Source organism: Gossypium raimondii, chromosome 11, assembly GCF_025698545.1.
Source record: "Gossypium raimondii isolate GPD5lz chromosome 11, ASM2569854v1, whole genome shotgun sequence".
NCBI lineage: Eukaryota > Viridiplantae > Streptophyta > Magnoliopsida > Malvales > Malvaceae > Gossypium > Gossypium raimondii.
Window position 1 is genome coordinate 54,327,815 of NC_068575.1, and position 14,600 is coordinate 54,342,414.

The window sequence follows — 14,600 nt, forward strand, 5'->3', positions numbered from 1 at the left end:
ATAACTTTGCAAATTAATCCCTAAAATAGCTAGATTAAGTTATTATGGTCAGGAAATATAAAATTACTAAAAAGCGGACAAGAAAACATACCTAATTAAGCCAAGTAAGATTGCTTGAGTTCTTTTCTCTTAGCTAGGGTTTCCATGTATTTTAATTTGGGAAGATGATGAAATAAGATGATATTAGTTTATTATCATATTTAATTATTTTAATTTTCAATTTAGTCCTTTTCTTTTCTAATTTTCCATGGATGATTCATCAAACTTATCTACTAACTCCTCTTAATGGTCTATTTGCTATATAAGGACCTCAAATTTTGAATTCCATAGTTATTTGATACTTATAGCTACTAAAGCTCAACTTTTGCATTTTATGCAATTTAGTCCTTTATTAAATTAGACATGTAATCGGTAAAATTTTATTAATAAAATTTTCATACGTTATTTCTATCATAATGCATACCATGTACTAATATTAAAATATTTTTCTTTTTGACTCGGATTTGTGGTCCCGAAACCACTGTTCTGATTTTACTGAAAACGGGCTGTTACACTTAGCACTTCGGTGCTCAGGTGTGTTTTGAAGTTATCGCTTGAACAAGTAATTTAGTGTGTTTTTGGTGGTTACCTCGCATATCCATATCTATTTATTGTAGTTCATCAGGCTATATAATTATTGTAAAACGGAAAATATCTGATTGATATTATGTATTGTATTTGGAAATGTATTGTACGTATTGAAATGTTGTAAAATTGTATATGATGAACTCACCTTACTGCTATGAGATGTGTTGACAGAAAAGTCGTATGGTTAGCTAATTCATTATGTTAGTTGTGATTTGAGGTGAGTTTACTATTCTAGCTCGTATGAACTTACTAAGCACTCGTAATGCTTACTCATTTATGTTTCTTGTCTTGTATTTGTCTTTTGTGGAACGCATCGGTCGAATCAAATTGAAGTCCACACTATCTAGCTTCTAACTCGATAGATTTTTAATCGTTTCGATCTTAGTTATGTGGCATGTATACAGGAGTCGTATTACACATGTGTCATTTTGATTGCTCATGAATTTGAGCATATGTGGCACTTGATTTTGGATGTATACATGTTATGTATATAAGTGTGTATGGTGGCCAAATTTTCAATATGTGATGGTTGAGTGATAGCTTAATGCGATGTCTTGAATAAAATCCAAATGATATTTGTAGCTACAATTTTGCATGAAAACATGATGTTATGAGATGTCGAATTATGATATTCTTGGTCATGAATATGGCTTGGATTTTGAATGGCTATCATATACATATATGTGTTTGTTGGAAATGCAGCAAGCAACGAAAGAAGCATTTGTTTAACAGAATTGACATTGTTATACTTGAATACTTGGTGAATGTATTTAGGTCTTATTAGGCATATATGATTACTTGAATGTGCTAACTATCACTGTATTTGACTTGGAAGATAATTATATGCGAATTCTGTGTAAATAGTTATGAGGCAAACTATGATAATGTGTGAGTTGTGTTTATATATGATTCTACTTCTAATGAACGTTAGAGTCCTAAAATATATCAAATTTTTATCCTAATAAACATCCACTTTATAATAAAATATTTATAACAAAAATAAAATTTAACAAAAGTGAAACAATTGTTATTTTATAAATGATAGATAGAGTTTATCAAAATAAAATTACCTTCTTCTAAACTTCTACAAATTAAAAACAAACATAAAAAGAGTACAAATTTAATTAATTGATTAACCCATTAACTCGGCTTTCAAGTGATTGGATTAACAATATTTCAATTTAAATTCATATATAAGAAAACATATTAAAATATCTTAAATGACTAATGGCTCGGTATTTTGGTATTAAATAGAACGAAACACTTGTTTTGTATGTTAAATTAGATCAAATTATTTAAAATAACCATAAACATTATAAATTTAGAGAAAATAGTAAAGTAGAATTGTGATAAAATTTTATAAATACATAAAAAAATAATGAAAATACAAAAATATCAATCCTACTTAGCTTTAACTTAAAGTCCAAGTGCAAATCCAACCAAACCAAAACTCTTCTACTACTATACATCGGCGTCGTTTCCACACAAAAATAATTCAATAAAAGCAAAAAGAAGAAATAGACAAAATGGTCCAATAAACCAACCCTATTTTCTCTCTCTCTGTCTCCCTGCTCGTCTTCCCTTTTCCTTGTATTTTCTTTTGTTTTTAGATAAATTGGGCAATTCTGGTATTGGGGAATAAAAGGCTAAAAGACAAGACACGATGATGTTTTCAACTCAAGGAACAAAAACCCAGTAAAGGGAGCAAGTCAACTGGTTGGTCGTTGATGATGACGACGAGGGTGGATTACGGGGGACCGGGTCCTGGCCAGGTCCGACTAGTCGGAGACTATATTCTGGGTCCAAGAATCGGGTCGGGTTCATTCGCGGTGGTTTGGAGGTCAAGGCATCGACAACATGGGTTGGAAGTCGCAGTTAAAGAGATTGATAAGAAACTCCTGAGCTCCAAAGTCAGTGAAAGTCTGCTCAAGGAGATATCCATTCTCAGCACTATTAATCACCCCAATATCATCCAACTTTTTGAAGCCATTGAGGTCTTTCTTTTTTTCAAAAAAAATATTTTTGATATACCCACTTTTTCTATTTCCTTTGGAAATTTGAATTATTTTATGACTGATTAATGCGTAAGTAATGCTGTGGCAGACTGAAGATAGGATATTTCTAGTGTTGGAATATTGCGATGGAGGGGATCTCGCTGCTTATATTCAAAGATATGGAAAAGTATCGGAGGAAGTTGCCAGGCATCTTATGAGGCAATTGGGTACTCTGTTTTGAAATTCTTTTAGAATCTTTAGACAATTGCTTCTTTGAACCTCATTGATGGTAGTAACAGTTATTAAATACAAATTTGATGATTGGGTTGTTTTTGTTTTAAACTTATAATTCTAGTTGGATATTGCATGTGGGTTTTTGTTGGGAAACCTCATGACAACAGTTACAGCACAAACTTTTGCTTCTTAAGTAGTAACGGCTTTTAAATTAAATGTTTGATAGTTAAGGCAATTGATTTGCAATTTATATAGCTATTATTGTTTCACGTGTGATTTACAGTAAGATATTCTTAATTGCTTTGTTAGTCAAATGGATATGATGCCAAACTGGAGCCCATTGTTTCCTCATATCCCCAATTTTCTTTGCTTACATTCGTTTCTATTTAGCTTATTCAGAAAAATCTGGAATGCCCTGATCGGTGGACTATCTTGTGCAGCTGCAGGATTGCAAGTTCTTCAAGAAAAACACCTTATTCATCGGGATTTAAAGCCGCAGGTATGGTGCTTCAATATCTTAGTTTAATTCTTTGTATGTTTAGTAGGATGTTGATTTTCTCAGTAGTACGGGTCATGTTTAAAGAAATGCAGGCATTCTTGTTTTATAGGACACTGCAATGCATTCTGTCTTGTTGTATGTTAGTAGATCTATTTCGTAATTAACTGGCAGCTAACCTCTGTAGTTTGTATGTGATGAATACTAGATCATTTATTTCTTTTAAATTTATTGTAACTTTGCAGAACTTACTGTTAACTAAAGGATCAACTCCGCAATTGAAGATAGGAGATTTTGGTTTTGCAAGGTGAACACTTTAATTGGCCGCCTTCTAGTTGGCACAATGCTTAGTTCATGGATATGGCTTCATTTTGCAACATGCAGTATAATTTAATCTGTTTCTTTTTTGCTTTTGATGCTTGTAAGGAAGAGATCTTTTTTCTCTTCTCATTTTTTTAAAATTAGAAAAGTTAGGCTATCTAGAAACATGTGTTCCGACTTCCATGGAACATCTGTCAGTCGTATTCTCTTGTCATGACCCAAAATGATTCAAACAAGTTATGGTTTAGATAACTATATAACATTTTGACACAGGGATCAAAGTTGTTCATAGAAAGCTGTTGATATACCTTGTTTTGCAGATCCTTGACACCTGAAAACTTGGCTGATACACTATGTGGTTCACCATTGTACATGGCACCTGAGATTATTCAGAATAAGAAGTATGATGCAAAGGTGAAAGAACTGCATGGATTTTACTCCCTCCAGTCCACCCACCTCCATTTATTTTTCTTTAGCTAGCTTTTACTTGGCTGTAATGATCAATGCAGGCTGATTTGTGGAGTGTTGGGGCAATCTTATTTCAACTGGTCACTGGGAAGCCACCATTTGATGGCAATAATCAACTACAGGTTTATGTGTAGGATGATCTATTTGGCTTATTATCAAAGCTTAAATGCTTCATAAATATTCATTGTGATTCTCTTCTGTATGCAGCTGTTCCAGAATATATTGAGGTCCACTGAATTGCAGTTTCCAGAAGGAGCCCTGGAAAAATTACATCCTGATTGTGTTAATCTCTGCAGAAGTCTGTTACGACATGATCCGGGTACTGGTTACTAACAGTCTTGATTTTGGGTTATATGGTACCAATAATTATGCCTGCAGTTTGCAAATATTTGGGATCTTTAGTTTACTTGCAGTACTTGTAAATCCTGCAATCTAAAATTTAACTTCAATTTGCAGTTGAGCGACTGACATTCAGGGAATTTTTCGATCACAAGTTCCTTGGTGAGAGAAGGTAAAATCCTCTTTTGGTGCTTTTGGTGCTTTTGGTGCTTTTGATGCTACTTGTTTCAAATTCCTTTATGTAAAGTTGTCTAGCAGGCAAAGCAGCTTGGATTAAGTTTATTGTATCATTATCTGTAGCAAAAAGGTGGGCCTTGAGCTGGACTCATCACGTCTTCAATCAGAAGCAATGGTTGAGCAGTTTGATTCTTCTGCCTCTGAGAATAAATCTCCATTACCTTATCGGGATGTCATAAACATATCTAGCATAAATCAGAAATCAGTTAGTTCATTTGAATGTGGTACGGTATCACAAACAAAGGAGTACGAGTGTTCATCCAGTGTCAAAGGTGCTCTTGGGGCAGTGGCTCTTACTGTATGTGATAGCAAAGGAAAATCTGTTGATAACCAGTGTTCACCAGCTCAGCTCAGAGGTGCATTCTTCTGCTAGACAATGTTCCCACTATGCTCTTTTCTTTTCTTTTAATCATTGTCTTTTCTTTTCTTTCTATCCTTCTAATTCCTCATTTTTCCCTTCTATGGCCAGTAGCTGACTCATTGGAAGGTATTGAGAAGGAATACGTTCTCGTCAATTCTCATTCCACATCGATGGAGACTTTCTCTTATTACCTTGAGACGTCCCTCCAAGATTATTCAACTTTGAAGTGCCAAGCAAAGAAGAGTGACCAGGAACCAGCAGTTTCTCTGGAAAAGGAGACCGCTGAAAGTTCTGCCGCTTCTGCAAAATCTCCACAGTTTCAGGGATTGGATGTGCAAACATCATCTGAATCAGCTATGCTAAGGGAAGTACAGAGACTTAACATATTGCATCCCTCAACTAGGCTGCAGTTATTGCATCAGTATGCACGGGCTATTGCAGAAATAGCTCAAGGAAAGGTGATCTTTTATTGTTTTCTTCTGAATAAGTACAGCCTATCTGTTGTAGACAGGCAATTGCATGACCTAGAAGAAATGGATATTGTATTTCTAGTAGCAGAAATTTTGTCAGTTATAGAAGAATAGTGAAGTAGTAGCTCCCCAGTTATATCTGTCCTTATCTAGGTCATAGATGATCTGGCTATTCGAACTTGCCGCTCAACTTTCGGAAAAGCCTGCTTTTCTGTTTGGTGAAATTTTTAAATGCTTCCGTTTAGAAACATTGGATTGCTATAAACAGTTAACTAATACTCGTTATATTTTAGGATGTGAGTTCCATTTATGGCCGAGTCAAAGCCTGTTAGTTTTTTCAGGAAAAAACATCTGCATGTCTGTTGTTGCAGATTATTGCATTGAGTGAAACATCTCTCTAACATCAGTTGGGTGCAGTATAATGCAGGACTATTTGTAGAATCATTTTCAGTTGAACTTGTTGTCTTGGCTATATGGAAGAAAGCTCTTCAGATCTGTAGCTCTTGGAAAACCTCTGCTCCAGACAATGAATCACCTGGAAGCAATTCAGGCAATCAACCTACTACCACTATTCAGAGTAGCGCAGACTTGGCTCCAAATTCAGGTGACAATGTAGATTTAAACAAGCCTTCATCTGCTTGCATCTGGGCAGAGCAAGGATTTATCGTTGCTTATGATCGTGCCGAGAAGTTGTCATGTCATCTTCGAGATATGGATGGTTAGATTGTCAATATGAAATAACACTTTGTTTATAACTTTCTCTTAATTGGGGTTTTGATTGGTCAAATAATTTCAGCTACAGCACAGATGCCTGATGCCATGGAAATAATATATCAAACCGCACTCACGATCGGGACAAATGGCGCTGTGAGTAACTTGCATTAACGTCATAATTTATTTACTTACCCTTTGTAGTTGTGACTAACATAAATGCTTTCTTTTTCTTGATCTTTTATGAACTTGTTTTAGGTAGATGAGTATATGCGGAACAAAGGTAGTGCTGCGGCATTGTACTCTAAAGCAATGGTTTTACTTTCATTTATTGTAGGAGAGGCGGCAAGTCTTCCATTGAACCCGCCATTTTCGTTGACTCCTGCCAATAAGAAGCGAATTCAGGCATACATTAACAACTTGCAGACTCATCAATCTCAGTTTCTAACATCAGCACCGTTTCCTAAGCTGTCTGCAGACTTCCACACCAAATGAAAGTGCTCTGCTTGTGTAAAAAAGTATTTTCAAAACTGCAGCAAGTTTTGAGCTGGGTCTTACGAGTATATAATGGGCAATACTAAATGATGTCTTTCTATGAATAGACTTGAACTTGATATATCTAATGTACAGAAAAAAAAAATTATATTAACAAATACTGGCAATCGAACAAAATGATCTTATGTTCCATAGGAGTTTGATGTAAATAATAGTATTCTCTCTCTTGATGGACTGTAAATTTGAATAGAAATGTAACCTGTACAGTCATGTTTTCCATAAATGGATATAATTCTTTCAATTATTGTTGGAGCCACTATCAGATGTTGATAAAGGATAGAACCTGTCTCAAATTGTTGGGGCAGACTCAACCCAGTAACCCATGTCTTCTGAAATTAAATTGCAGTGGAGAAATCGTGTACCTGAAATAAATTGGATAAATCGAAATCATTCTCCACAAGAATAAAAGGATGAGGGATATGCAGACCTGTATAGCATCAGGTGACATTTTTTCATTATGTCGAAAATGTCACTCGCCTACTCCACATTTCGTGCACTGTCTGGATTTCATCAATGGAAACAAGGAGATAAGAACTGAATTGATTCCAAAAGTAGAATATAAAGAACCATATAATCAAGTTTCAAGAATAGCGCACCCAAACATCCAGTTGATCTTGAGCATGAATAGCAGCATCAATATCACCTTTCACTGATTTCTCATGGCAGGACCTCTTTTGCACCCAAAAAAAATCTAGTTAAGACTAGGAAGAACAAAATAAAAAAAGCAAAAGAGCAGTTAAATAGTTTCTACAAACCAGTGGATGTCCTGCAGGCTGCAACCGTAAGGCAGGCAAGCAAACCTTTACTTTTCATTTTGCCGTTTCAATGCATCTAAAACGTTATAGTGAATAAGATCACCAGAGTAGAATAGTAAACACAAGGGCGTATATATGCTGAAAAGAACCCAAAGCAAGGGCCATTCAATACTTAAAGCTTCTTATCTAAGTCTATTTCAAAGGAGTTTTTAACTACAACTGCATTGTCCAGGAAAGTGATTAAGCCAATATAGACATATAGTACACACACTTTGACATAAGGTCTAGTGAGCTGCAAGTCTTAAATTTAAACATGATAGTAAATCAGACACGGGGAAAATTAGAGATCACAAGCAGCAAACAGAATTTTCCTTTGTTGATTGGATGCAATAGTGTAATTCAAGTCAGTGCTTCCCCTTCCAAGCGTATCCTCTTGGGATCTTTCTCTTCACCTTGACTGCCTGTGTTCATCACTCTGCTTTCCTTGGCCTCCACAGAACACCTTTTGTAAGGTTTAAATCCTGTTTGACGGGCCTTAAGCTTTTCATGTCCTAGCCCAATCGTCAGCAAGCTCTCGTCCACAATGTTCTTAGCTTTTGACAACGCTTTTTTCTCGACTCCTTGATTATCAGAACAAGATCGGCATGCCTCGCTGGAGAAGTGTAAAACTGATGTCTCTCCATTATTCTGATCTGGATTTTGCTCATCTGCACCTACACTTCCCTTTTGCTTCTCCGTATTCTCTCTGTCATGAGGAGGAGAAAAGCTTTGTGGTAGTACTTCTCTGGAGAAGAGAGCTTGAAAAGCCAGTCGGCCCTGACAAAAACAAACATAGCTACCGAATAGTAGTGGATCCACAAATGTAACAATATCACAATAAAAATGGAATGAAAACAAAATTAAAGCTGCATGAAAAAAACACACACATCAACTCACCCCTTCAGATACCTCCTTCCAAGAATCACTCAGGTTGGTACTGCTTCTGCCACGGCGATTGCTACATTCAACTTGTGGATGATTTGCATCAGCTGCCTTCGAATCTTCCTTTTGTTCCTTGTCTTCCTTGTTCTTTTCTAATACATCCATCTCCACGTCGCTAGAAGAAGGTGTATTGGAACCACATGAAGATCGGTCAACTTGTTTTCCATTCTTTGTTTTATTTGGATCTTGAGGCTCAGTTACTGCAGTTGCTTTCACTTCAGTATTTGCTTTTGCCTCACCACTCTCTTCACGGTCTGATGATGATGTAGGTGATTTAGATGCTGATCGTTGACATTGCATAGCTTCAGCATATTGAGGGTCCAACCGTTGATCCTGCATAGATGGATCTTGACCAGCATACATTTTTCTTTCCATCTTTGCAGCCGGAGCTTCACCATTCTCCATAGGAGTTACTGTAGCAGTGGATGCAGGAGCACAAGTACAGCCAGTCTGCAGAGGAGCACATACGGAAAGCAGTCCATGCGCAGCCCACCAAGCAGTGGCAGCTGCAATTGCAGCCATACCTGTAGCAGAGTTCATTTGTCTAGAAGGAAAACCTTCCTGGTCACAAGCAGGAGAATCATCAGAATTTTGAACATTTGCATATGGCCAAAATGTAGCTGCAAAGCTTGCTGCAGCATGAGCAGCTGGATTCTGTAATAAAGTAGATACAACGAGACTTGAAAAAGCGGAAGAGACGTGTAGAAATGATCGGTAGTCCTCTTGATTGGGCTGAAGATGCATAAAGGGAGTATGAAACGTTGGAAACGCCTGATGAGTTGATCTTGGTGCATTATTCTGATGTGCAGTGGTAGCAGATGCCGCTGGATTTGCAAACAGGTTAACTTGTCCATGAATATCACCCATAGGGTGAAATATAGAATCCTGAAAAGTTATATCCATGGAAGGATTTGGAGCACATGTTCCTGGGCTTCCATCGAGGACATGCACAGCAACATGTTGAGGATTATTATGAGTGGCTTGCATCTCATCTGTACATATAGCACCGTCCATATCATCTTTTCTCTGAACTTGAGCTGGTTTCTCATATGAAGTGCAAGAATTCTCCAAGTTTGAAGGCTTACTTGTATCTTTATTAATTGTCTGTAAGACATCAAGTTTATAAGCCTCATAAATTTTTTAAAGTTCAAGAATGACATAGGATAGAATTCATATTTATCATGATTTACTACCTCCTTTACTGAAGGTACAAACTCCCTAAGAGGGCAAGAATTTCTAAGCACTGTTGATGTTGGTATAAAATTCTTGTTCACAGAAGACATGGAGGAGCAGTTTGCTTCATGGAGAAGGGTAAAAACCTCAGAGCAATTATCATCTAGAATTTCTTTCAGATTTGAAGATTTTTCATCTCTGCTAGATCTCTGGCAGAAAAAGGAACATATTAAGATTAGACAATATGTGGAACATAACAAAGGACATGCATTAGATAAGTGAGGTATACGAGGAACTGAAATTAACCTCTGGGAGTGGTTCTTTCTCCAAGTTGAAAGCCTGTTTGCAATGCAAAGAAGATACTGGAGTTTCAGATTTTCCATCCTTTGCTCCCATCTGCACAGAGGTAGCAGCACTCATTTTCCGAGGGTAAGGGTTTCTCGGTTTTCTTTTAGGACGTGGAGGTGGAATTTCTATATCAAGAGCTTGACCAGTTGGAATGCCCTTAGTAAGTGCTTCCTTCTCCAGCTGAGAATGGAATATTTGTTAGCAGTCTCAACTCAAATGAAAATGGAGAAGTAAAATGTTTCTAGTCATTGATGGTGCCATTTATTTTCTCTGGAATTAATTTAGATAAGGAGACAAAGTTGTTTTTCTAATATGAATAAAAAAAATATAATCTGACTAGAATAATACTAAGCATTATCAGGAAACTAGAAGTCCATGAAAAATTTCTGTAACATCTACTTATAACTCTTACATGAGGTTAACGCAAAATTTTATACACTTGCTGTCAATATGGCCTGTTTTACATACATCAGACAATTTTGTGACAGTTTTTCCTACCCTCACCTAAGAAAGTATACACACAATTTCAGCTTTCAAATCAGGTAAGCTCATTCCATAAGCCACCTTTTAAGAGTTATTTACAGTTTTCAGTCCTTAAAATCCACATTGAATTCTCTCAAAAGGATCCTACACGATATAACATTTTGACTGTAGCAGACATACAAAAAGGCCACAATTGAACATACATGCACAATCATTGACTAAATTAACTGCTTGGCTAAACCAGCCCCCAATTTTTATTAGGAGAAAGCTTTAAAATGGCATAAATATAGGGGAGCGAGAGGATCAGTCTACGTATAGATGGAAGAAAATTACCAGTGGTTTCTTAGGAATCACAGTTTAAGTTCAGGATGAATAAGTTCGATTTTCATAGAGCTGATTATGAAGGAAACAGTAATTGACAATCACTGTCCATGGATGTTGAAAAATTCAAGTTGAAGCAGAGTCAAAACTTTGGCATAATCTAGCCCTGATGCAGCCTTAGTTCGGGTCAGCCCAAATTCTCTCCTTACAACCTCAAAATGGGTGTACTTCATTCTCTATAATAATTCAGGCTATATGTCGCTACGTGACTTTTATATGCCAAAAACCCATATATATTAAATCCAAATCCTCTGTTATGGTAGATTAAGTGTAAAATTACATCAGCAAGTTCAAAAAGTGAACAGACAAGTGAATGCCTGGTGCATAAAATGAAATTCCAACAAGGAAGTAACCATTTAAAACAATGGAGAAAAATGGAGCCACGCTCCTTTATTTTCTCACAGATCAGACTCCTATGAAGATAAAACCTTCCATGCACACATCTGATCACTGTTTTCATACCCAAATAAATGGAAGTGAAGTAGCCGACATCTCCAGAACAACAAAGCATCTTTCTAGAGAGGGGAAAGGCTTCACCTAAATGTGGTAGCAAAATTACTTTGGTTATAAAATTAGTATCAAGGTTGCTGCCTTTTCTAGATATGATAGAAGTGCTTGTTCGCATAATTGGCTATAAATCTGATCACTGTTACAGAACTAATGTTTTAACAGAAAGCTATTGAGTATTTACATGTATTAGGTTCAACTCTTTCTCCTCAATATGTTATTCAGATGTGCCAGGGGAACCTCTATAATATTCTCTTGGTTGCAAGTAAGTGTTAAAAACAATATGAACTATAAAGTAGAGAGTAACCATAATATTCCCAACAGTTGAGGGATCAACATTTCATATACTTATAGCAGAAACAAGAGTTAAGAAGCAGAAAAATACATTGGATATAAGCATAAGCAAGAAGGCACCAAATGACCTTAGAGAAGAATTTTTGAGCATGACTCCTGATCTGGACAGCAGTCTTAGTTCCTATGTGTTCTGCGAATCACCAAGTAAACAGAAATGAGAGAAAAAACAGATATTTAGTTAAGACAACAGTAAATTACTAAAGCATTTCATATGGAACTACTAAGTACTAACAAATTTTAGCTCCAATCCAGCAGTTGAAATATTTCTGTATCTTCCACCTCCACCCACCAACAAAAAGAAATAATAAGATGGAAGAACAAGTGAAAACCTTCAATGCGTTGCCAAGCTCGTCCATAGAGCTTCAAGGCCTCTAGGAACCTATTATGCTCCTCCTCAGTCCATCGTTCACGTTGTTTTGTAATAGTATAAGGCTTCCTAGTCTACCATTCAAAACGAAAATTAATTAAATAATTGAGGTTGTAACAATAAGAACTCCAATTTTTTTACAATTTCAAATTGCATAATTTAAAAGAAATAGAAAACAGTTTCCTCATTTGATAATTAATACCTTAATTAAAAGTTCTTCTCCGGAGGAGTATGCGTCCATTTACAGGACCTGGGAGCTCTACCGCTGCTTCAAATCCTCTGTAACGAGCAACGGGTAAATCGCGAAACTCCTTTCATTTATTTCGACATCCAAAACTATAAATAGCAATGCCGATTTTGAACTCCAAAAAACCTGATGATAGCTATTTACTGCTGCAAAACACAAAAGCCAACAACAATCGATAGATATCCGTCTCTGGTTTTTTTTTTCATTCCAATTAATTTTACTTCCTCATCATTCATAATCATAATAATTAATAAACAGACTGAACTACTTTATTTATAATCACATAGTAAACTTTGAACTAAAGTTAAATCTCTGGAAAATAACAAACAAATAAATAAAGGACATCCACCGTAACAAAGAGAAGAAACGGCTTCTCCCAAAGATTAAAAGAAAATTCCTTTACTCAGAATCCTCACCAAAACGAACCCGTAGACGCCAAAACCTTTCGAGAAATGAGAGGAAAAAAAACTTTGATTAGTAATTAACGAGACACTTGCACATACATCCTTCCGGTAAATGCAAAACTTTGCCGTTTTAGCAACCAAAAACATAAATAAATTTGAGGAAAAAAAAGATCCTTTACCTTCTATTTGGTTGCCAGAGGGGGGGGGGAAATCAAACACTTTTTCTTTTGTCACTCTGCTCAACTGCGTATAAGGAACATAAACTTAAACTCAGGTGAGCAGAGTTTTTAACAAAGCAAATTATTTTAGGTGGCAACCAAACGGAAAATAAAGAAAGAAATCCTGAAAATGCGGTGGAAATACCTTGAGAGATAGCCATGGAAGACGATAATTCTGGAAGCAACGATCACGCATGAGAGAAAGAGTTCAACAAGGACCTGTTAGCGAAATCATATTTTCCGGCAATGAAGAGATCGGAATCGACATCTGAAAACAGTTTTTTTAATGGATAAAATATTTAGAAGAGAGTGAAGAAATAAAGCTGAAGATGAAAGCTGGCTCGTTTCTGGTGAGACCTAAAACACCAGAAACAACAGTTTGGGGAGGAGTAAGGAGAAATCTCAGCCACTACAATTTCCTGTGGAATTATTTTCTTAAAAAAAAAAAAGGAAATTGGGCGAGTTCAATTTTGTTTTGATGCAAAGATAAAAAGAGTAATTAGGAAGAATCGGAATGTACGAGTGGGAAATGAAATTCAACCTTGCGAAAGAATTCATTTGAGCTGGCTGAGAAAGAGAATGAACGGTGAACAGTAAACAGAAATGAGAGAGGCAACAGGATGCTGCCAATTGGCAGTAATTTAGTGGCTCATTTAGGTGTAGCCCACCTTTGCGCTTTTTCTCTATTTTTTTTCAACTTGTTTGCTTTGCTTCTTACCATTCACTTCAAATCTCAGCCACAAGTTCCCATTCTGTGAGGTTAAGTCCGTAAAAGCGCCTCCAGATATGCCACGTGGGACCCTCTTTTGACGTGTGACTTCGCCGCCTGCCAGTTTTCCCCGGTTGCATCCGTACCACCAAGTATGAAAAAGTGGATGGCATTGCGCCAGCGTAGCATGGGCAACCGGTACGTGGCCTTTGGGTCAGATACGAAGTCATGCACTAATATCGGCCTCTCGGGCTAAGCAGCACGAGACGAGGGGACAGGATGTCAAGTTCGACGTCTGCGGTTCATGCACTGCCACGAAAATTATCTCAATTTTAGAGTTTTCTTTCAAAAATATATATATAAATATATAACAACTTTGTAATTTAACTATCATTTTTAAAATAAATAATAATGTAACTGCTTACATTACATCTAAGAGCACGTTTGGTTCGCTGCAATGGATTAAAGGTGTAATGAAACAGAGGCATAATAGGTAATCCTTTTGTTTGGTTGAATAGAATGAAATAGAACTGTAATAGTATTCTTGTGTTTAGTTGAATGGAATGAAGTTGTAATAGCATAAGGGAAAAAACTAAAATGACTATAATACCCTTAGCAAAAATTTTTTAGGTAAATGATTATTGTTGTTGTTATCAAATTTTAATAAGATAATTAATATCAATAATAAATAATTTAATCACATTTAAAATAATTATTATTAAATATATTTTAATTAAAATATATAATTTAATAAAATTCTTAATAATAAATATTCTTATATGAATTTACTAAAATCATAATATATAATACTATAAAATATAATTTAAAATAATTATTATTAAATATATTTTAATTAAAAT

At 35.9% G+C, this 14,600-nt stretch overlaps 2 protein-coding genes across 10 annotated transcripts; one reads left to right on the top strand and one right to left on the bottom strand.

Annotated features, from left to right (window-relative positions):
- Window positions 1–2,136: 2,136 nt before the first annotated feature.
- On the top strand, window positions 2,137–7,057 carry LOC105802857 (serine/threonine-protein kinase ATG1a). 5 transcript variants are annotated; one of them, XM_052623947.1, is made up of 13 exons: window positions 2,137–2,621; window positions 2,731–2,848; window positions 3,296–3,354; window positions 3,597–3,658; window positions 3,993–4,086; window positions 4,182–4,262; window positions 4,348–4,459; window positions 4,597–4,651; window positions 4,780–5,072; window positions 5,186–5,535; window positions 5,965–6,265; window positions 6,350–6,414; window positions 6,596–6,686. In XM_052623947.1, the coding sequence occupies exons 1-13, from the start codon at window positions 2,355–2,357 to the stop codon at window positions 6,617–6,619; spliced, it is 1,881 nt and encodes a 626-aa protein (XP_052479907.1). In that variant the 5' UTR covers window positions 2,137–2,354; the 3' UTR covers window positions 6,620–6,686. The 5 variants fall into 5 exon arrangements, with proteins under 5 accessions (XP_052479907.1, XP_052479906.1, XP_052479905.1 ...); XM_052623946.1 differs by having other exon boundaries at window positions 2,138–2,621; window positions 6,344–6,414; XM_052623945.1 differs by having other exon boundaries at window positions 2,139–2,621; window positions 6,517–7,057.
- A 647-nt stretch (window positions 7,058–7,704) lies between these two features.
- On the bottom strand, window positions 7,705–13,560 carry LOC105802855 (protein LATE ELONGATED HYPOCOTYL). Of its 5 annotated transcripts, none has more exons than XM_052623943.1 (8): window positions 13,177–13,560; window positions 12,365–12,851; window positions 12,125–12,236; window positions 11,864–11,925; window positions 10,029–10,250; window positions 9,743–9,931; window positions 8,517–9,653; window positions 7,705–8,384 (listed from the first exon to the last, which is right to left on the bottom strand). In XM_052623943.1, the coding sequence occupies exons 2-8, from the start codon at window positions 12,401–12,403 to the stop codon at window positions 7,968–7,970; spliced, it is 2,178 nt and encodes a 725-aa protein (XP_052479903.1). In that variant the 5' UTR covers window positions 12,404–12,851; window positions 13,177–13,560; the 3' UTR covers window positions 7,705–7,967. The 5 variants fall into 5 exon arrangements, with proteins under 5 accessions (XP_052479903.1, XP_052479902.1, XP_012490196.1 ...); XM_052623942.1 differs by having other exon boundaries at window positions 8,505–9,653; window positions 13,177–13,558; XM_012634742.2 differs by lacking the exons at window positions 12,365–12,851; window positions 13,177–13,560 and having other exon boundaries at window positions 8,505–9,653; window positions 11,827–11,925.
- Between the last annotated feature and the right edge of the window lie 1,040 nt (window positions 13,561–14,600).

Bases quoted from the DNA above. Each gene is read 5' to 3' on its own strand.
- LOC105802857 (XM_012634745.2), top strand. From the start codon at position 2,355: ATGATGACGACGAGGGTGGATTACGGGGGACCGGGTCCTGGCCAGGTC. The intron at 3,659-3,992 runs GTGAACACTTTA...CTTGTTTTGCAG, and splicing joins GGAGATTTTGGTTTTGCAAG to ATCCTTGACACCTGAAAACT. The intron at 4,652-4,779 runs GTAAAATCCTCT...CATTATCTGTAG, and splicing joins AAGTTCCTTGGTGAGAGAAG to CAAAAAGGTGGGCCTTGAGC.
- LOC105802855 (XM_052623942.1), bottom strand. From the start codon at position 12,403: ATGGACGCATACTCCTCCGGAGAAGAACTTTTAATTAAG. The intron at 11,926-12,124 runs GTTTTCACTTGT...GGTGATTCGCAG, and splicing joins AGCTTGGCAACGCATTGAAG to AACACATAGGAACTAAGACT. The intron at 10,251-11,863 runs GTCATTTGGTGC...TTCCATTCTCAG, and splicing joins CTCAAAAATTCTTCTCTAAG to CTGGAGAAGGAAGCACTTAC.